General features: G+C 45.8%; 1 protein-coding gene and 1 pseudogene across 1 annotated transcript; both read right to left on the bottom strand.

Moving 5' to 3' along the window:
• Positions 1-287: 287 nt before the first annotated feature.
• Positions 288-9,435, bottom strand: LOC119535494 (golgin subfamily A member 6B-like). Its single transcript, XM_037837814.1, has 5 exons — positions 9,408-9,435; positions 3,196-3,365; positions 2,177-2,296; positions 1,797-1,853; positions 288-1,311 (listed from the first exon to the last, which is right to left on the bottom strand). The coding sequence occupies exons 1-5, from the start codon at positions 9,433-9,435 to the stop codon at positions 1,234-1,236; spliced, it is 453 nt and encodes a 150-aa protein (XP_037693742.1). The 3' UTR covers positions 288-1,233.
• A 5,592-nt stretch (positions 9,436-15,027) lies between these two features.
• LOC119535493 lies at positions 15,028-19,676 on the bottom strand (annotated as a pseudogene).
• Positions 19,677-22,492: the final 2,816 nt, after the last annotated feature.

Genomic DNA, 22,492 nt, shown 5'->3' with positions numbered 1-22,492 from the left:
ATTTCACAAGTAGAGAGCAATTTTCAAAGAATGTCACTGTATCACAGTTCCACAACTTCAAGCCATTTCCATTATTGTAAAATATAACATACATAGAGAAAGGTGTCATCTCTCAACGTACAGCTCAACAAGGAGTCATATAGGTAATTTCAAAAATTGTTATGGGTTACAGTTCCACAGTTTCAGTTCTTTCCTTATTATGCAATATAAGGTATATACAGAAAGGTGAAGACCTTCAAGGCACAACTCAATGAGCAGCTATAGAGCAAATCCCAAAGGACGCTGTAGGCTACAGTTCCACCATGTCATTTACCTCCTTCCAGCCATTCCAACACCCCAGCATCCAAATCTATATCTGTATCTTATCTATATCTATCTATCTGTATGTATAAAATTATATAAATTCTCAGTTTTCACAGACCTCTGTTAAACCTTATCCTGTTTGTTGCTACCCCTTCCACTCACCTAATCTCTTTCTCCATCTTCAGGGGTGTCTAGTCAGTGAGCACCCTAACTTGTTCATATTGAAATGGGGTGTCGACAGAATGGGGAAGGGGGCCGAATCTCATGCTTGATCTCAAAGAGGACTCTGGTTTTAGGACTTGTCTTGGATAGGAACACTGGTAGATTTAAGTTTCTGAAAGATAAAACTTAGCAAGTGCATCTTTTATAGACTCTCAGGCAGAGGACCTAGGTGTTTGGGGACTACTTTTGGTAAGTGCATGGCATACTGTGGCCATTTGGGATGTCTAGCTGGAGCTTGCACAAGAGAAACCTCCAGGATAGCCTCTCGACTCTATTTGCAATCTCTCACCTAGTGTGACCACAGCTTGTTACCTTTCTTTTCTGTCCTTTTGGTCAAGCAGGCATTTTCAATCCCTCACTGCCACAGCCAGGCTCATTCCTGAGAATCACGTCCCACATCCCCACAGACTGGACATTCAGTATTAAGGCCCAAAGAGCCTATATCCCTACTCTGAAAGTTATTCTGAAATTACCTTGAACTCTCAAGGTACACCTCCACCTTCTCCAAGGTGATAAAAGATGTGGGGAAAGGAAAAAAACCCATCAATCAAGCAGTTGAAAAAGGAGACATGAGCAGGCTGACGGTTAATGACAGCAACATAAAATAAGCCAGATGAAAGTATCCCCCAACCCAGGGAATCCTCGGGGGCATGCACAGAAGGGAGAGAAAAAGCCGGGGGTGGGGGTGGGGGGTGTCCTGGCACTGCCTCAACTTCCACTTGTCCAGTGGGGTAGTGTCACCCCGTTGGAGCGGTGAAGGTCAGACACCAACACCTTCAGAAACTCCTGGAGACAAAAGGGGGAAACGGGTAGGGGGGAGAAAGGGAGAAGTGACTTAGAAAGAGGCAAGAGTCAGGGCAGGAGAAGGAGGTGGGCTCAGGGAAATGGGATGCTCAAGAAGAGGAGGGGATCGATCCCATGGGCTGTGTCATCCTTCCCAGCAGTCACTCGCTGCATTGCCAGAGGCAGAAATCAATGTATACAGATAAATGGAAAAGTTCACTGAATGAAGCTTCACATAGGGTGGGGGAAACAGACTTTTGAGTAAGATTTCACTTGAACAAAGGGGGCTACAGCTAAAAATAAGTTTGAAAGACGCTGTTCTAGTCCAGCAATATCATGTTACACATAAGGAAACTGAGGCTCAGGGAAGAGATTTTCTCGAGGTCACTCAGCAAACTGGTGGCAGAGAGACTCAGCACTCAGATCTTCTCCTAATCCTAGTGCCTGGGGGCTGTCTTCATCACACCCGGGGGCCCTTTGGGACTTACTAAAGGGAGAGCCTGATGGCAAGTAGCTGTTTGCATCAACTTGGCTTCTCCTTGAGGCTGCGAAAGAGGAAAATCACCAGAGCAATAGGTCAAATAGAACTACCATTTATTGAACATTTACTCTATACCAGACCCTGTACTAAGGGGTTTATATGAAAACAGCTATGAATCTCATTTAAACTTCACCCCTATTTTATAGATGTGGAAACAGAGACCTTAAGAACTTAAAACGATTTTTTCAAAACCATATCCTTAGCAGAGGGAGACAAAGGCAGAATTCTTAACCGGTACTTGATACTTCTTCTTGACAATCTTAAACCTTCCCCTCTACTGCACCTTAAGCATCCCTATCCCCGGGAGCCAGGCCAGCCAAGACTCACATCCTTGGGCAAGGGGCCACCAGAAGTTGGTTTCTTGGGGCTACTGCCATTTTTGATCTTCCTTTTCTTTTTGGCTCCTGCAGGAACACCAGTTCCATCTTTCTGCTGAAATTCTCTCAACTGCAGAAAGGAAAAGGAGAGAGACTCATGAGAAATCTAAGCCCCTATACACAATGTGATTTAATGCCACCACCAACCGTACAAACAAAAAGACAATTCTACTTAAACTTCTGGCTCAAAGCCTGTTACTGGCAGGGGGCAAACCCAGAGGTGGACATGGAAAAGTAAACATTAAATGGGCGTGACCAGTAAGTACATGTGTGATTTAGAAATCAGACCTCGGGGTCCTTTCTTGCACATCTACACTTCATACCCCGAGCACTCTTCAGAGCACCCTAGGTGGAGAAGATGACATGGGGAAGATTCCCAACAGTGAAATTCATGCAGTTTCCTCGGATTTATTCCACAGAAGATAAGCAAATCTCACTCCCAAGAGCACCGATTGAGGGGGATTCTGGTCACAGAATCAGAGTATTAGAATGTGAGCTACAGAAAAAAAAAAACATTGAAAGTCTCTCTGGAGAGTAGAAACCTGGGAGAAAACCAAAGCAAACAGATACAGCTCTCCCCGCTGTCACCCAGCGATGTTGTAAAGGCTTCGAGATCACTGGAGAAGTGTGGGGTTTTCACTCTGTTAGTGTCTGAGGATGCGGCACCGCCCCGAGTATGGGAGCCTGAAACCTCTGCCTCTGTCCCACAGTCCCGAGTCCCTTCAAGCTGGAAATCTGCGCCGCGACCAGAGATCCCGGGAGTCACCGGCCCAAAGTCACCCGGGAGCGACGGGCGAGGGCGGGAGGTGGGCGGCCGAGGGGGCGGGACTGGCTGAGAAGACGAGGGGGCGCCAAGGGGGGTCCAGGGTTCTCCCCATTTGCCTCAGGGGCGGCTCCGACTCGGCCACGGCGCGGTGGGTCCGAGGGGCCTCGGGGCTGGGTCGGGAGACAGGACCCAGTGCGCTTTACCATCTTTTTTGGCCGCAGCCAACTTGCTCCGTCGGGTTTCCTCCGACATCGCGGAAAGGGGAGGGGTGGGGGGGCCACTACACCGGGATCCGGGCAACCGCTGCAGAATCGCTTCCGCTCGCTACCGCGCCGATGTGTGACTGAGCCCGCAAGGCGCGACCAGGGCGATACTAGGCAGCGCGGAACGTGGGCGTGGCCTAAATGCTCCCAGCCGATTGGGCAATGAGAACGATGAAAGGGAAAGGGGGCGGGGTCAGATCTCTGGGGGCTGACCAGGAGGGCGGAGTCACAATGAAAGCCCCGCGCGCACGCGGTCTCCGCCCACTTGGGGGAGGGGCGCGGCCGTTGTCTCCGCCCACGTCGGGGAGGAGGGGCGCATTCCCTGCTTCCCCCTACACCTGGGGAAAGGGCGGGGCCCGCCTTCTCAGGGTGCGCGCGCAGCTCCCGTTATGGCGGTTCTTCGTCTCCCGTGCAGGCTTCCGGTTACTCAGCAGGGCTAAGCCCCCTCTTTGGCTCTCGCCCTGGAACCTCCTGCGCTGCAGACTCCCCCGAGACGGGGGCCGCGGAATTCCGGGCTCAGGAGGTGGGCGAGGAGCGGAGAAGGAGGAAGCTCAGCCCCTCACAATCCTTTTCCTGACTCCTCTCAACTGCCCCAGACTTTCTCGCCCATTCAAAACCCCCTTCAAACGTCCCACCAGAGTCGCGTCCAGGGTCCCCTACCCAATCCTCCAGACACATTCCCCGCAGAGCCTCCTCCCCTCGAGGGTCCCTGCCTACCCTGGTCCGGAGTATATCTCCACCCCTCCCAGCTGGATCCCGTCCCGGTGTCTTCTACTTCCCAACTGCTCCTCCTCACCCCCCACAGCTCCCCTTTCCTCCCAGGGCGGATTCTAGGCCCAACCAGCCTTTTCCCTCGGATGCCTCTCCGGGACTCAACCAGGACTTTTCAAAAGTTGCCGCGGGACTTCCCTATCCCCTGTGAGGATGTCTGTGCCCCTGCCCCACAACACTCGCACACAACTTCCTCTTACCCTCCTCTCCATCCTCAACAGCAACTGATCTGCTCTTAGCCCTTTTCAAGATCTTCCCCCAGTAGACCTTATTCTGCTGAGAAACTCGGGGTCATTTCTCAGTCCCTCAACTTCCCACCCCTACACTCCTTTCAGTCAATCTTGGAAGAAAAATCTTTGTCCTCTGCTGCCAGAAGCCAGATCTTATGCTGATACTGGGAATTTTTGAAAGACAAGCAAAACCGTCTTTCAAAAATGAGGGAGACATCAAATATTTTCAGACAGACGGATAATGAGAGACTTTGTGAATAAGAGACCTGCGCTTCAAGAAATATGGAAGAGAGTACTAAAAGCTGATAGAAAAATACAGGAGAGAGGTTTGGAGAAGAGGGTAGAAATTAGGACTATCAGAAAGGGCAAAAGGAGAGAGAGAGACAAAAAATTAGATATGACATAAAATCCAAAAGACAAAATGGTAGAGGAAAGTACTGCACTTACAATAATAACATTAAATGTCAATGGATTAAATTCCTCCCCCCAAAAGACATAGAATGGCAGAATGGATTAAAAAACAAGACCCATCTATATGCTGTCTATAAGAAACTCATTTTTGAATTCTACCAAGCATTCAAGAAAGAAATAGTAGCAATCCTGCTCAAACTCTTCAAAAAAATTGAAGAGGAGGGGAATCTACCTAACGCATACTAAGAAGTCAATATCTCCCTCTTACCAAGGTCAGACAAAGATACTACAAAAAAAGAAAATTATAGACCAATCTCTAATGAATATAGATGCAAAAATCCTCAACAAAATACACGCAAATTGAATCCAGCAGCACATTAAAAGAATTATACACCAAGATCAAGTGGGATGTATTCCGGGTGTGCAAGTCTCGTTCAATAAATCAAAGGGGAAGAACCACATGGTCAACTCGATTGATGGAGAAAAGGCATTTGACAAATTCAACATCCTTTTTTTTTTTTTTAATGTAATTTTATTGAAACATACTAACCTACCATACAGTTTAATCATATAGTTGTGCATTCAACACCACAATCAATATTTGAACATTTTCATTACTCAAAAAAATAAAAATAGGAATAAAAATAGAAGTAATAGAGAATACTCAAAACATCCCATACCACTCCTCCCCCACTCATTTACTTTTGAAAATTTTGTACTTGAAATACATTTGCATACCATACAATCACCCAATGTGTAAAACAGTTGTTCACAGTATCATCATATAGTTGTGCATTCATTACCAAAATTGATTTTTGAACATTTTTATTACTCCAAAAAATAAAAATAAGAATAAAAATAAAAATGAAAAGAGCACCCCAAATGTCCCATACCTCCCTCTTCCATATTATTCATTTACCTTTTGTCCTCATTTGTCCTTACACTGGGGAAAGGGAGTGTGAGCCTTAAAGTTTCCGCAATCATAAGGTCACACCATACAGGCTATATAGTTATATGATCACCGTCAAGAATCAAGGATGCTGGGTTGCAGTTCAACAGATTCAGATATTTCCTGCTAACTATTCTGATAAACTAAAGACTAACAAGAGATATCTATATAACATATAAGGTAACCTACTGTTCCAGTTTGCTAATGCTGCGGAATGCAAAACACCAGAGATGGATTGGCTTTTATAAAAAGGGGGTTTATTTGGCTACACAGTAACAGTCTTAAGGCCATAAAGTCCAAGGTAACACATCAACAACCGGGTACCTTCACTGGAGGATGGCCGATGGCGTCTGGGAAACCTCTGTTAGCTGGGAAGGCACATGGCTGGTGTCTGCTCCAAAGTTCTGGTTTCAAAATGGCTCTCTCCCAGGACGTTCCTCTCTAGCAAGCTTGTTCCTCTTCAAAATGTCACTCACGGCTGCACTGAGTTCCTTCTCTTTGAGTCAGCTAATTTATATGGCTCCACTGATCAAGGCCCACCCTGAATGTGTGGGGCCATGCCTCCATGGGAACATCCCATCAGAGTCACCACCCACAGCTGGGTGGGGCACATTCCAAGCAAATCCAATCAGCACCAAAACATCTTCCCCACAAGACTACAGCAAAGATAATGGCATTTGGGGGACACAATACATTCAAACTGGCACAGCTACAGAATGACCTCTCTTCTCCACTTGAAATCTCTCAGCCACTGAAATGTTACTTGGTTTCAATTCCCTTCCCCCTTTTGGTCCAGAAGGCTTTCTCAATCATACGATGCAGGGTCCACCCTCATCCCCGGGAGTCTCATTCCACATTGTCAGGGAGACTTATACACCTGACAGGCATGTCCCACATAAGGGGGAGGGCAGTGAGCTTACCTGCTGAGTTGACTTAGAGAGAGAGGCCATATCTGAACAATTCTCTGAATTTACACATTATTCTTTGTACACATTAATGAGGCATTATAATGTTTGTCTTTTCATTTCTGGCTTATTTCACTCAGCCTACTGTCCTCACAGTCCATTCACTTCTTTACATACCTCACAACATCATTCCTTCTTGTCAGTTCCTCATGAAAAACATTCTTATATTCACACATTTAATCACATTCATTGGCCACTCTAGGATTCACTAAGTTATACAGTCCCAGTCTTTATCTTCTACCTTTTCTTCTGGTGTCATACAGACCTTAACCTTCCTCTTTCAACTGTATTCACAGTCATCTTTTTTCAGTGTACTACAATATTGTGCTACCATCAGATAGTATTGCTCTACATTTCTAGACCAGCACAATCAATCCTCTAGAACATTCTATACTCCTTCAACATCAAAGGCCTAATCTCTGCCCTCTTTCTATCTCCTGATATCTGCATTTCTGCACTCCTTTCCAAATCTCTCTCCTGTCTTTTCCTATCTGTCTGTAGCACTCCCTCTAGTATTTCCTGTAGAGGAGGTCTCCTGTTCATGAACTTTCTCAGTGTCTGTTTATCTGTAAATATTTTAAACTCTCCCTCATGTCTGAAGGACAGTTTTGCCAGATGTAGGGTTTTTGGTTGGAAGTTTTTCTCTTTCAGTGTCTTGAATATGTTATACCACTGCCTTCTTGCCTCCATGGTTTCTGCTGAGAGATCTGCATTAGTCTTATTGAGTTTCCCTTGTATATGATGCATTGCTTTTCTCTTGATGCTTTCAGATTTCTCTCTGTCTTTGACATTTGAAAATCTGGTTAGTAAGTGTCTTGGAGTAGGGCTATTTGGATCAATTCTGTTTGGGGGATGCTGTGCTTCCTGTATTTGTAATTGCACATCTTTCATAAGAATTGGGAAATTTTCATTATTTCCTCTATTATTCCTTCTGCTGCTTTCCCTTCTCTTCTCCTTCTGGAAGACCTGTAACACATAGATTCATGCACTTCATGTTGTCACTCAGTTCCCTGAGACTCTGCTCATATTTTTCCATTATTTTCTCTATCTGTTCCTTTGTGTGCAGGATTTCACATGCCCTGTCCTTCATCTCACTGATCATTTCTTCTGAGTCTCCAAGTGTGCCCTTGTACGTCTCCATTATGTTTTTCATCTCTTCTAAGGTATCTTTCATTCCCATAAGTTCTGCCATTTGTTTTTTCAAGCTCACAAATTCTTCCTTATGAACACCCAGTGTCTTTTTTATACCCTTCTTTTGTCACAGTCTCTCACTTCATTGATTTGATTTAAAAGATTTGTTTGAACATCTGTTATTAGTTGTTTCAACTCATAAATCTCAGTTGAAGTGTGAGTTTTTTCTTTTGACTGGGCCACATCTTCCCATTTCCTGATGTGGCTTGTGATTTTCTGCTGGTGTCTAGGCATCTGATTTTCTTGATTGGTTTATTTGGGAGTTTGTTTTCTCTCTTTTGCCTAAGGATTCTTGTTGGTTGACTTTGATCTCTGTTTTCTTTTTTCTCTCCCTGGCCACTTGTCAGGTTGGTTCTGCCCCCCCAGACTTTCCCTGAAAATGAGGTGTCCACCATGGACTGCCACCGGGATGGGAAGTAGTCAGTGGGCACCCCAGCAATTTCACTGTGTGTGTTAATACAAATCTGCTGGCTTCCAGTGGTGCTGTATTTTCCACTGGCTAGCAAACCTGGGTTTGTTTGGGGGACATGATTTAACACTTGGATCTTTCCTATTTCTCAGCCAAAATAGGGCCAGGTTTCTGTAAAGGGCACCAGCTCGTGTGCTCTTATGAAAGGGTCTGAAACCTGTTTTAAAGAGTATTTTCTTCCCTTGCACTTTCTGTACTGTCCAGAAGATGGCAGTGTTCAATAACTTAATTGTCCTCAGATGCTGCTTTGCCTCTGAGCACAGGCTTTGTATGACCCAGGTTGGCTTAAACTGTGGGATTCCTATGCCCCACTTTGCTGGACAAAATCTCACTCAATATGAGGCTTTCCCTTGGCAAAGTACTCCCTCAGTGACCCAGCACTCCAGCTGTCACCAAGGCAATGCAATGGCCACCCGCTCCTGCGTCACTCAACATTGGGGGAAGGGCTTACAGACCCAGGGCTGGAAATGTGTGTCTGTCCACATTTTCTTGCTGTCTTTGCTCCTCACTTATCTGGGCCTTGAAATGTCCTCCCCTGTCACTGTGTTTTCAAACACTTTTCATTTTTTCACTTCTGTGAGATTTAAAAATCTGTGTCCCATATGGGAGGGTTCCATTCTGCTGTTTCTGTGTCTTTCCCATACAGAGAGCAAGTGAGGGTGAGGGGAGATGACTGGCTGGTCTGGGATGGGAATTTCCTACTTGATATTTCTTCTCTTTCTTCAATTCAGCATTTGCAGGGTCTTTTTCCAATCTATATCCTCTTCCAGATTTTCAAGCAATTCTGAGTTTTCCTTTTTTTAATTGAATCTCTCTAAGCAAATTCTCTGCCAAACTGCAGTGCCCACCATTCACCCCTAGGGCTGGCAGTCTTCAGTGCTCCTGGAGAACTGTGGTGCTGACTGAATTTCCACCTGGTTTGGACTCCATGCAGCCATGGTCAGGAAAAAGAGGACTTCGGGTGAACAGTTGGTCCAAGACCACCAATTGCTGGACTCCATGGGCAGGTGCTGCCAAATCACTACTACTCTGCCCCACCAACACCCACGACAAAGGGGATGGGGACTGATACCTGTCAGTGTAGCAGTTGCCACGCCTCTGGGGTGTCATCTCTGCCAGTGCTGGTGCCAGCGACCTGCTCCTGCCAGCAGAGGGAGGAGACTCACATTCCAGAGCTATGGTCACTGTCACCATCTTGTGTCCATCATGGCTGCCTTGCAGGCCCGAGGCTGCTGCTCTCCCTGTGGTCTCAATGCAAACCGGATGCTGGCAGAAGCTTCTGGTAGTGCAGAACTCTAGTCTCAACATCCTTTCTTGATGAAAACACTTCAAAGAATAGGAATAGAAGGGAACTTTCTCAATATAATGGAAATGTATGAAAAACCCACATCTAACATCATACTCAATGGCGAGAGACTGAAAGCTTCCCCTCTAAGATCAGGAACAAGACAGGGATGGCCACTCTCACCATTGTTTTTCAACATTGTGCTGGAAGTTCTAGCTAGAACAATTAGGCAAGAAGAAAACAAATGTCATCCAAATTGGAGAGGAAGAAGTAAATCTTTGACTCTTTGCAGATGAAAAGTTTACATGCTTCCCAGGAGCCTATAGGCAAAACCCTCATGTTTTTAGTATTTGAATAGATGGTCCCCTGCAATGCAGCAGATTCTAAAAGTGTTGATGGAAATAAAAATACTTTTAAAGCCCCTCATTGATAAATACAGAGAACTCACTCTGAACACAAATGACTTGTCATTTATTCTTATTTAAAAAATGTTTTTTATTACAGAAGTTGTGGATTTACAGAACAATCATGCATAAAATACAAGATCCCCATATATCACCCTGTTATTAACACCTTGTATTGGTGTGGAATAATTGTTACAGTTGATAAAAGTATATTTTAGATAATTCTACTATAATTGTCCATTGTTTACCTTAGGATTCAATTGTTATGCAGTTCCATGGATTTTTTTATAATTTATTCTACTAACATATGCACAACCTAAAACTTCCCCTTTTAACGACCTTCAAATACATATATTTCAGTGCTGTTAATTACGTTCACCGTATTTTCCTACCAGCATCACCATCAATTTCCAAAACATTTCCATTTTCCCAATATGAACTCCGTACCTTTAAGCTTTGCAATTTCCCTGCAGTAGTACAGTGAAAGTAAACCATGGGCCTTGCCACTGGAAAGTGAATTGATCCTGGGCCTCCTGCAGGAGTGGGTTTGTGAGAAAGGCATTCACCAGGTTAACGACAGTTCACCAACTGCTGGTGGAGGCCATAATGAGTTCTGTGAGAGTCCCAGTATCAGCCTTTTCCATGAGAATAACCTCTCCTATCCCAGCAAGGGCTTGTCCTACATCACACACAGGGATACCAACCAGAGGTCTTAGGACAGGGAGGAAGTTTCCCTTCCAACCGAGAGGTCCTGATTTTATTAATTTATTCCTCATACCTGCTGTGAAAGTGGAGAGGTCAAGGGCCCCAGAACAGTGGGCTTGCACTCCTTCAAAAGTATTCCAGGGAGTGGTGGTGTCTCCTGGCGTTTCCCCCTCTGACAGCCATGCCTCATGGCAGGCATTAATGAGCCAATAATAAATGTGTGACTGCCCAGCACCACCTCGCCCCATGTCAGCGCTGTCTGATGGATGGTGGGTGGTGGCATTACTTACCTTTTCAGCATCGCTCAGCCTCACAAGACAACCCCATCAGCTGCACTGTCCTATAAACTTACAGGCCATGCCACCCATCTCCTTAGGATATGGAGGGAAAGAGATTGTGCTATCAGTCAGCTCCACATGGGTTTATTTCAGGTGGAATATATTTGATTTACTGACAGAGGGGGCCCTTGAGGTCCTGTTGGTCTAGTCTGTTTTACCTTTTCTGTGTAAGGAGATGCGCAAGCAGACACTTCCCCTACCCATTCTCTGAGATAATTACTTCATACTCCTCGGATTCAATCTTGCTAAACAATTCCATGTCTCTGCATCCCAACTGGGAGCATTTGCTGTAAAGTTTTAGGTTAGAGAGGCTTTTCCCACTCCTTTTTGCTCACCAGCATGCCCAGGTGTTCAGTGTAGACTCCCCTTCTCCACCTTCCCTGCCACATCAGTTTCCCGCAAAGTTGCAGTTGACCTCATATTTTGCTCCAACTGCACTTTTTCCTCCAGTTCACATATTCTGGCCTCAACTGCTAACCATGCTTTGGGAGCCATTCTTTTGCCCACCAGAGGGGCCACCCTTCCCCAGTCACCAGCTGCCTTACCTCTTGGCCAGCAGAATGCAACTTTAGCCATTTCAGCAGGGTGGCAAGACCTGCCAGAGTTTTTAGAGCATCACCATAATCCCAGACCCAGATGTCTACAAAACATGTGACAAAGCCCAACATAGACCCTTGCAACCAACGTGGAATTCACTGCCAGTTCCTCTTTCCCCAGCCCGTGTCTCCCGAATCCGGCTGACTACACCAACTGTGTCCCACTGAACCAGCAGCAGGACTCACCCTGAAAGAAGAAAAAGGGGAAGACCCAGCTGGGACTGCCACAAATAGGGCTTCTGAGATTCCAAAGAAAGAGGCATTAAATACCAGAGTGGTCAGTCAAAAGCATTTATTAGAGGAAATGATAAATTCCCCTAATACCTCCCGTACAGAGCTGCAGTTATCTTGCAATGGATGGTGAAACAGCAGAGATGTTCACCTGAGTGTGTCTGCATCTATGGCAACCACCCCACAGATTATGCATAACAATATATTTAACAGGAAAAAGGTGCCTGAGTAGCAGGGGCTTGCATGCAAGTATTGGGAAAATATTTTGCTATGTGCTCTTTTCTCAAAGGAAATGTGCTAAAGGTGAGCTGCACTCAAGGTTATAGCAGCCAAAGCTCGCCATGCTTCCAGGGTGTTCCAGGAAGGGATGTCTAAGGAGGGCGGGGGAGGACAATCCCTGGTTAGGTAGGAGATGCTATATGTATCACACAACATTGTGGTGACTGAAGTAAGCCAGACACAGAGACAAATATTGTATGATCTCATGTATATGAAATACCTACAAGAAGTAAAATTTGTACAGACAGATGGTGGTTTACAGGTTAATGGGTACAGGAGGGAGCAGGATGGTAAGACTTATAGCTTAATGTGTAAATAGTTTCTGTTTGAGTTAATGAGAAAGGAGAAATAATGGAAGTGATGGTAGCAGAATATTGTGAATATAAATTAGTACTACTAAAATTGTATACTTGAATATGGTGAAAAAGAGTAATTTTGTGCTCTATGTCAGTTACTACAATAAAAATTTTTTTTAAAAAAAGTCTTAAGATCACTCACGGTGAGGGAAAGGGTCAAAATCAAGATGATGATAAGGGATCAAGGTAAGGGATCAGGTTCAGGCTGAGGTTCGGCATCAGTATCAGTGAGGTCAAGGTCAAGTTCAAGGTGAGGGCGAGGGTGAGAAAATGTTCAGGTTGCTGTTAGGTGAGAATCAGGAACAGGGTGTGGGTAAAATTGAGATTAAAAGGTCCACAGTCAGATTGAGAGTCAGAAGCAGTGTCAGAATGAAGGTCAAGGTCAGGGTCAGGGTGAAGGTCAGGTTCAGATCAGTGTGAGGGACAGGGCCTGGCTGAGGGTGTCAGGGAGAAGATCAAGGACACGGTATGCGTGAGGGCTGAGCCTCAGTGTCAAGGTCAGGATCAGAGTCTAGGTGAAAGTCTGGTTGAAGAGTCAGGGTCAGATTTACATGACACTCAGTTTCAGGATGAAGGTCACATTAGGGGTCTGTATGAGGGGTCATGGACAGAGAGAAGCTGAGCACCAGCTTTAAGGCCATAAAGTGTCCAAGGATGAGGTCAGGTTTGGGTTAAGGTTCCAGGCCAGTATCTAGGTATAGCTCAGGGTAATGTTAGAATGAAGTCCAGAGTCAGGGACTTGGTCAAGGAAAGGGTCAGATTTAGGATCAAAGTCAGGATGAGAGTTCGTGTAAGGTTCAGAGTGAAGCCCAGTGTCCAGGTGAGGGACAAGGGAGGGTCAGGGTGCAGGGGAGGGTTGGGGAAAATGCGAGGGACAAAGTCAGGGTCAGGCTGAGAATCAGTCAAGGGAAGGGCAGATTCAGGGTCAAGTGTGGGTTGTGGGCAGAGTAAGGGTCAGTGACATGGTCAGTGAGGGTGATGGTCATAGCTACACTGAGGTTGAGGGTGAAGGCTACGTTGTGGGACAGGGTCAGGGAGAGGATTAGTGCCAGAGAGTGAGGCTGATGTTCAGGTTCAGTGTCAGAGTGAGAATCATGGTGAGGAGGAGTCAAGGTTGGGGTCAGGGTAAGGGCCAGCATCATGGTCAGGGTTAGTGAGCCAGGGTCCCTGTCAAGTTCAGGATCAGCATGAAGGTCCAGTCAGGGTGAGGATGAGGGTCAGTGTTCTACTTTGCTGATGCTGCTGGAATGCAAAAACACCAGAAATGGATTGGCTTTTATAAAAGGGGGTTTAATTTGGTTACACAGTTACAGTCTTAAGGCCATAAAGTGCCCAAGGTAACATATCAGCAATTGGCTACCTTCACTGGAGGATGGCCAATGGTGTCCAGAAAACCTCTGTTAGCTGGGAAGGCATGTGGCTGGTGTCTGCTCCAGAGTTCTGGTTTCAAAATGGCTTTCTCCCAGGACGTTCCTCTCTAGGCTGCAGCTCCTCAAAAATGTCTCTCTTAGTTGCTCTTGGGGTGTTTGTCCTCTCTTAGCTTCTCTGGAGCAAAAGTCTGCTTTCAATGGCCACGTTCAAACTGTTTCTCATCTGCAGCTACTCTCTCAGCGTCTGTGCATTCTTCAAAGTGTCCCTCTTGGCTGCAGCTCCTCTTCAAACTGTCACTCTCAGCTGCACTGAATTCCTTCTATTTGTCAGTTCATTTATATGGCTCCAGTGATTTAATTCAGACCCACCCTGAATGGGTGGGGTAACACCTCCATAGAAATTATCCAATCAGAGTCATCACCCACAGTTGGATGGGGCGCATCTCCATGGAAACACTCAAAAGTATTACAATCTAATCAACACTGATATGTCTGCCCACACAAGACTACATCAAAGACAATGGCATTTTGGGGGACATAATACATTCTAACCAGCACAGTCAGTGTGAGGTTGAAAGTCAGGGATCCCTGCTTCCCCCCACCCTCTCCTTCCTGCAGCACCACACGCTGGCTTTCATGGAGGCAACTTTTTGAAATGCTCTGTGCTTGTTTACCTGCATGTCTACCTCCTTCATCTCCTTGGAGTTTCTAAGTGGCCTAACCATGTCCCCTCCGCTAGAATATCAGTGCCATGAAACAATGATCTTGGAATGTTTTGCCCATTAATTAATCCCAGGCACTTAGAAGAGAGCCTGCCACAGGGAAGGTAAATGTTTGTTGAATGAATGAACAGATGAGTATGCTCTAGAGTATTTCTGTAAAAGGGCACATCTGGAAATAAAACCCAATAAAGTGTTAATAGTAATTCTTTCTGGGGTAGAATTGTAAGAAAGCTTCTTGGTTCTCTTTATATATGTTCATATTGTTTTGATTTTTTAAAAACTGACATTGATTACTTTATTATCAGCAAAAATGGATCTTTCCACTTAGAGAGAATAAAAAAACTTTGGGTAAAGTGCCCACACTGTGATTGGTACAAGGTACTCAATGAAGTAGAGCTAGAGCTGAAACTCTGCTAACCTGAGACCTTCCTGGGAATCAGGGAGCCTCCTGGGGAAACCCTGCTCTCATTCACACACCTAAACGGTAGAGACACACTGCAGGCAGAACAGCAGAGAGGGTCTTTATTCAACAGCAGCTTTAAAAATAAGGCCTCCTTACATGGAGGGGATGCATTTCCCGATATTCTATTTCACTCCCTTCCCGCACATTTCTATCCTTTGATGCGAAAAAAAATAAGGGGGAGCTATTGTCCTATAGGTACTTAATACACAACCTTTTGATGGCACAGCCTGGAGATGCAGACACACAGAGCAGTTGTAGAAGGGGGACAGCAGAGTTTCACTGTAGCCGATGAGGAAACAGTACTTGTGGGCAGGCAGTTGCCTGAGCATCAGGGCACAGATTTCCACCTGGTCAGCCAGGCAGCCCGGGAAGGTACCAGCAGGAACTTGTGCAGGAAGACATCCTCCACTGTTCAATCTGCAGCATGGTCCTCCCCGTCCAGGTTGTCTGAGGAGAGAAGGACATCACAGAAGAGTCAGCCCAGCTGCCTCAGGGACCTGCCAGACTCCACAGGTGACACCCACAAGCTATGGGCTCTCGCCCCCATGCCCCATCCCACCGCCTATTCTGTTTCCTCTACCAGTGGGATAACAACAAAGCCCTTTATTTCATTAATTCTCAAACCAATCCTGCAATGTTGATGATATCATTATATTTGTTTTACAAAAGTGGAGACTGAGGCCTGAAGCCACGGCACAAAAGGATGATCTGGCCCCTTTCCCACTCTGTCTTGGCTTACAGAAGCACAGGCCATCCTTTAGAGGCCATCACCTACTTCTAAGATTACAGACACAAGCTCTCTCCTGAGAGAGCCTCCAGCAGAGTTGCACAGTGTTGTCCCTGGAGCCTCCTGCAACACTTAAGGAATCTGTTAAAAGATTCTCCACACCCCACGCCCAGACCTCAGAACCAGACCTGAGGGGTTTGGGGACAGGAATCTATATTATAAATAAGTTTCCCAGTGCATCTCAGACATCCAAACTAAGAACCTCTCCCTACCCACAGAAGCCAAACAAATATGTACTTGTAGAGAAACATTTCGTGCTTAAATGGAAAACCTGGCATTACTTAGAGCACACTCATCTGTTATGTGATTCTAAAGGAGCCTTTAGACCTGTATTGCCTGAGTTATCTTAGGTCTTGGCTAAACTGAAGAATAACTGGTAAACACTGCAAAATAATTCTTGTCTACAGACATGCTAATAATTTCTATTCTTTGGAGGTTCAACTGATCCCCATCCCCACAGCTAGAAAAAAACAGTTTTGTATCTATATTCAAATTCATTTCAGTATTCCTGATGTATATGTCTCGGCTTTTTTACTACTACTCCTTTGAACCGGTTTTATTAGATTTCTGATTCCACCATTAGTTAATGAGTTAAACAAAAATCTTGGACACATGCTCATTTTCTATTTGCTTGCCATTAGTGGGTGTTTTTGTTTTTAACCGTCCTTTAACATTCTGAACAAAAGCGAGGGCTCCTCTTCCTGTGCCCCTGAGGTGGGCGTGCTGCTGTCTCTGGCACGTCGCTGTGGCCTCACCTGTGTGCAGCGACAGCCAGCCCTTACGGTGGGCGATGCAGTGCGGCGCGTGGGCCTCCTCGTGGGTCACCGGCTTGTCCCCCTTGCCCACGCGGACCCGGGCAGCGCGGTTCTGCGAGCAGAAAGGGCCGTGACCCCGAGCGCTCCCCGCGCCCCCACCTCTCCCCGCCCTGCCCGCCAAGGGGTCCTGTCCCCGCCTCCCCTCCCTCCCCTTGGCGCGGGCCGCGGAGACGTGCAGGGCGCGCCAGGCGCACAGCAGCTCTCGGCTCCCGGCCAGGGCCTGTGCGGATGGGGGAGCGTGAGGCGGAAACCCGGGCCTCCCACGCAACCGCCGCCCGACCCCCGGCCGCACACGCGCGCCAGCACTTGAGCCGAGGGCAAAGGGCGGCGGAGGCGGGGCCACTTGGCCGGGGGCGGGGCGAGGAGGAGAGGGGCGGGGCCGGAGGACGCGGAGGCCGAGATTTCCGGTGCGGCTCTGGGGGCGGGGCCTGGGTTGCTGGCTCTGGAGCTCCTGGGGAGAGGCGGCGTCTCGCAGTTGCGGGATTGGGCCGGGCCGGGCCGGATCCGGATGGTTCTGAGATCTGAGCACCTGGGTTTTCCTGCATTTCCCCGCAACCCTGCTAAAGGCGCATCCCTGCAGCTCTCCGCCTTACCGCGACCGTTGTATCGAGTTTCAGATCCGAATATTTGATAATGAAACAAATAGTTTCGCCCCCGAAAGATCTCGCACGTTACTGAGGAGGGAGAAGGGCTCAGGGAGAACGTGGCGTCTCCACCCGGGTGTACCCCCCGCCCGCGGAGCTTGGGGGGCTCCTGGCTCGGAGGGGAAGGGTGCTTTTTTCCAGGTGCTAGAAATGAGGCCGCTGAGCCCCGCCCTAGGGAGAGATAAGGAGACTAACCTGGGCTGCTTCTCCCCGTCAGGAAATGATACACACACACGCAGAAAATCGCGCTCTGACCCACAAATAATGAAAGCGCCTGTTTTCGTTAAGACTAGCCAACGCTTCAGTGATGAATTAGGGAGAGCGAAGGGTTTGGCCACGAGTGACCATAACCTTAGTGGCTGTCTCGGGAATTAGGCTAACTCAGGGAAGGAAAATTTTAAGTAAGGAAGAAGGGGCCTGCAGGCATGGAAAATCATAGGGATAACTTAGGGTCTGTAACACTCAAACCAGAGCCTGTCTCTGTAACTGGTTTCCAGTAATCATTAACGTCACAGGGGAGAGTAGCAGTGCTGGGTGTCTTATTTCAGAATTCCCGACAGTAATCGAAAAATCATGGCTCTGTCGTCAGACCCAGGTATAACAATCTTGGTACAGTTAAGCCTCAGTTCCCTAACCTGTACAATGGACCAGTAATAGTTCCTACCTCACAGTGCTAGGATCAGGAGAGAGAATTTCATCAATGATAATTGTTATTAGTTGTATTCTATTAATCATGTAAAGTTGCCAATATTTGGCCATTTTTGACTGGCAAAGATGGCAATTTCATATGGTTCACCTAATATTATTTGCATTCAACTGTGGTTTACAGAGTGTTTTCCCCTTCCTTCTTTCCTGTGGGAGGGAGGGTTGCATTATCATCTGGGGATTGGCAGGGACATAAAGACAGCAGTGAGCTGCTGGAGGTCACACAGGAGAGAGGCAGAGAAGGACCCTTCTGGCCAGTACATTTTGCATTACCAAGATTTCTTTGACCAACTTAAAGCTGGGTCCTCACAAAACCTATTAGTAAAGGTACAGGTTGTTCTGGTTTGCTGAAGCTGCCCTCTGGTGTCTGCAAAACACCAGAAATAGATTGGCTTTTATAAAGGGTTTTATTTGGTTACAAATTTACAGTCTTAAGGCCATAAAAGTATCCAAACTAAGGCATCAACAAGAGGATACCTTCACTGAAGAATGGCTGATGGCATCCAGAACATGTCTGTCAACTGGGAAGGCACATGGCTGGTATCTCCTGGTCCTTTGCTCTCAGGTTGTGTTTCAAAATGGCTTTCTCCAAAATGTCTCTGGGCTTTTGTCTTAGCTCCTCTCTAAGAGCTCCTGTGTGTCTTTGCTTCTTTCTCCAAGGGTGTTTCTCTCTAAGCGTCTGGGGTCCTCTCTTAGCTGGGGCAAACACTGGGCTTCATCTCTTAGCTTTGCTTCTCCAAACTTCCTTCTGTCTGCATCTCCAAGCATCTCCAAGCATCAGCAAGCATCTGGGTCTTTGTTGGCTCTTTTTAAAAGTATCCACTAAACTAATCAAGACCCACCTTGAAGTGGCAGGGCCAAATGTCCATGGAAACATTCAACCAACAGGTCACACCCTAATCAAAAAGATTAATCAGTCTTCCCCTACAAGGTTGCATTAAAGAATATAGCTTTTCCTGGGGGACATAATATATACAAACTGGCACAGACTTCTTTGAACCATGGACTCCATTGTTCTGCATATTGAATAAAAAGTCAGGACAGGGATGAGATGTTCTCCAATCCACAGTACTTTTCAGATGTAACAACTTTCAACTTTTCCTAAAGAATCTTTCTAGACAAAGTTTCTTCCCCTTTTTTATGTTTCTAAAAAGTCTGATAATTTTATAATTTGATAAGTTTCTAAACCTCTCCAAGGTGGTGAGGAGCATGAGATCAGGTGTCTGAATTGCCTGAGTGCAGATCCCAGACCCACTGCTTTCTGGCTGTGTAATTTGATCAAATGACTTAACCTTCCTGGGCCTCAGTTTCCCTCATCCATGAAATGGGTACAAAAATTGTTGTTCTGTAAATTGCATTGTAAACTGTTTGGCAGAGAACCCAAGATGGCGGCTAGGTAAGACAGGGCAAAAAAACACCTCCATGAAAATACTAGATAAAAGCCAGAAAGTGACTCAGAACACCAGTTCCAGTGATGCACCAGCTGGACAAGGTCTGCTAAATCCACAGGGACTGTGCATTTGGTGAAACCAGGAGTCTGCATTCCGAAACGAGTGAGTGAGCCTGCTGAAAGTCTGGCAGCCACGCTGCAGTGTGGGGAAACCATGGATTGGTGTTTGGAGGTGGACTAGTTCTTTTGAAAAAAAAACCTGGGACTGACTGCAGATACAATGGTGAGAACCGCATAGTGAAGCACGGCAGGAGCCGGCTGTCCCAACGCCTCCGTGTCTGGCATGCAGGATAGCCCTTCCCACACCTACTACTGATTGTCTCAGGGCCAGGGGCAGAGGGGAGCCAAAAGGAGAAAGAAACCGCGCCCCTTGTAACCATCTCCCCGGTGGGCTTGGGATGCTCCTGCCCAGGGCTGGACCCACAGCCCAGAGCCACACCAAGTGTCCCAGTGTGACGGGGATGGTTCCCACAGCACCGCACACAAACCATAGTATTGGCCGTGGACAGTGGCCTTTAGGGCACCCACAGCTAATTGTCCTGGAGCTGGGAAGGCGGAGCTGTGTGAAGAGGAGGAAATCAACATGCCCCATTCAACCATCTTTACAGCAGGCTGGGAACGCCCCTGCACGGCCTGGTGGCCCAGGGCTTCCCTGGAGGGCTGCCATGCACTTGTGATGTGGCGCAGCGTTCCCTCAGCAGAGGTCCTGGAAGAGCACGGGTGAGAAGGGGGACCTGCTCAGAAATCCCAGGGACTACACCAGTACCAGGGACTTGTGGGTCAGCAGCAGAGATGATCTGTGGCAGGACTGAGGTGAAGGCTTGGACTCTTGCAACAGTCTTAAATCTCTGGGAACACCTAGGAGGTTTGATTATTAAAGCTGCCCTGCCTCCCTAACCACTCAGACACATGCCCCACATTCAGGGCGGACAGCTCCAACAACATACCCAAACTTGGTGCACCAATTGAACGCCACAAGAATCAGCCCCCCACACACCACAAAGACAAAGTTGGGGAGAACTGAATTGAGGGGAATAGGTGACTCACGGATGCCATCTGCTGGTTAGTTAGAGAAAGTGCACGCCACCAAGCTGTAGATCTGACAAATTAGAGATTTGTATTTTATAGACCCTGAGAGAACCCTATCAAGTAAAGCAAATGCCAAGAAGCCAAAAACAACAGAAAATCATAAAGCATATGCTAAAACCAGATGATATGGAGAATCCAAATCCAAACACCCAAATCAAAAGATCAGAAGAGACATAGTACTTGGCACAATTAATGAAAGAACTAAAATCAAACAATGAGAGCATGGCACAGAATATAAAGGACATGAAGAAGAGCATGGCACAGGATATAAAGGACATAAAGAAGACCCTAGAAGAGCATAAAGAAGAAATTGCAAGAGTAAATAAAAAAATAGAAGATCTTATGGAAATAAAAGAAACTGTTTGCCAAATTAAAAAGACACTGGATATTCATAATACAAAATTAGAGGAAGTTGAACAATGACTCAGTGTCTTTGAGGACCACAGAATGGAAAATGAAAGAACAAAAGAAAGAATGGGGAAAAAATAAAAAAAAATCGAAATGGATCTCAGGGATACAATAGATAAAATAAAATGCCCAAATTTAAGACTCATTGGTGTCCCAGACGGGGAAGAGAAGGGTAAAGGTCTAGAAAGAATATTCAAAGAAATTGTTGGGGAAGACTTCCCAAACCTTCTACACAATATAAATACACAAAGCATAAATGCCCAGTGAAATCCAAATAGAATAAAATCAAATAAACCCACTCCAAGACATATTCTGCTCAGACTGTCAAATAGTGATGAGAGTGAGCAAGTTCTGAAAGCAACAAGAGAAAAGCAATTCACCATGTAGAAAGGAAACAACATAAGACTAAGTAGTGACTACTCAGCAGCCACCATGGTGGTGAGAAGGCAGTGGCATGACATATTTTAAATTCTGAGAGAGAAAAATTTCCAACCAAGAATACTTTATCCAGCAAAACTCTCCTTCAAATTTGAGGGAGAGCTTAAATTTTTCACAAACAAATGCTGAGAGATTTTGCTAATAAAAGACCTGCCCTACTTCAGATACTAAAGGGACCCCTACCGACAGAGAAACAAAGGAGGGACAGATATAGAGAAATTTAACACACATATATAGAACATTACATCCCAAATCACCAGGACACACATTCTTCTCTAGTGATCATGGATCTTTCTCCAGAATAGACCATATGCTGGGACATAAAAACAAGCCTCAATAAATTTTTTTAAAAAATTGAATTTATTCAAAGCACATTCTCTGACCACAATGGAATACAAATAGAAGTTAATAGCCATCAGAGACTTAGAAAATTCACAAACAACTGGAGGGTAAAAATGAGGGGGAGATGAAAACATTCCCCAATAATCAAAAGCTGAGGGACTTTATCACCAGTAGATCAGTCCTATAAGAAATGCTAAAGGGAATTGAGCAGGCTGAAAGGAAGGCACACTAAACAATTGACTGAAACCACATAAAGAAATAAGGATTTCCAGTAAAGATCACATGATAAATATAAATACCAATACTACTGTATTTTTGATTTGTAACTCCACTATTTACTTCCTACAGGATCTAAAATGCATAAACTATAATGATAAATCAGTGGTTTTGGACTCAATGTAAAATATGTAATTTTTGACAAGAACTACATAAAGGTGGGGGAATGGAGGAATAAAGGAACATAGTTTATGTCCTATTGAAGTTAAGTTGGTATCAAAGAAAAACAAGATTATTATAGACTTAGGTTAAATTTAAGCCCCACGGTAAGCACAAAGAAAGTATAGAGAATATGACCATAGAGGTGAAAAGTGGAGTATGGGTTATGAGAAGTGGGGAAAGGGGCAATGGGGAGTTAAGAAATGAGTGTAGGGTTTCTGTTTGTGGTGAAGGGAAATTTCCAGTAATGGATGGTGGGAAGGTGATAGCATTGCAACATTCTAAATGTGATTAATCCCACTAATGGAATGCTAGGGAGGGGGTGGAATGGGAAGATTTAGGCTGTATATATGCTTCCACAAGTGAAAAAAAAAAAAAGACAGTCAAAA

This window comes from Choloepus didactylus, chromosome 5 (assembly GCF_015220235.1).
Source record: "Choloepus didactylus isolate mChoDid1 chromosome 5, mChoDid1.pri, whole genome shotgun sequence".
In the NCBI taxonomy this organism is placed as follows: Eukaryota; Metazoa; Chordata; class Mammalia; order Pilosa; family Megalonychidae; genus Choloepus; species Choloepus didactylus.
The sequence above is the reverse complement of the archived record's forward strand: the minus strand, read 5'-3'. Positions and strand labels throughout refer to the sequence as shown.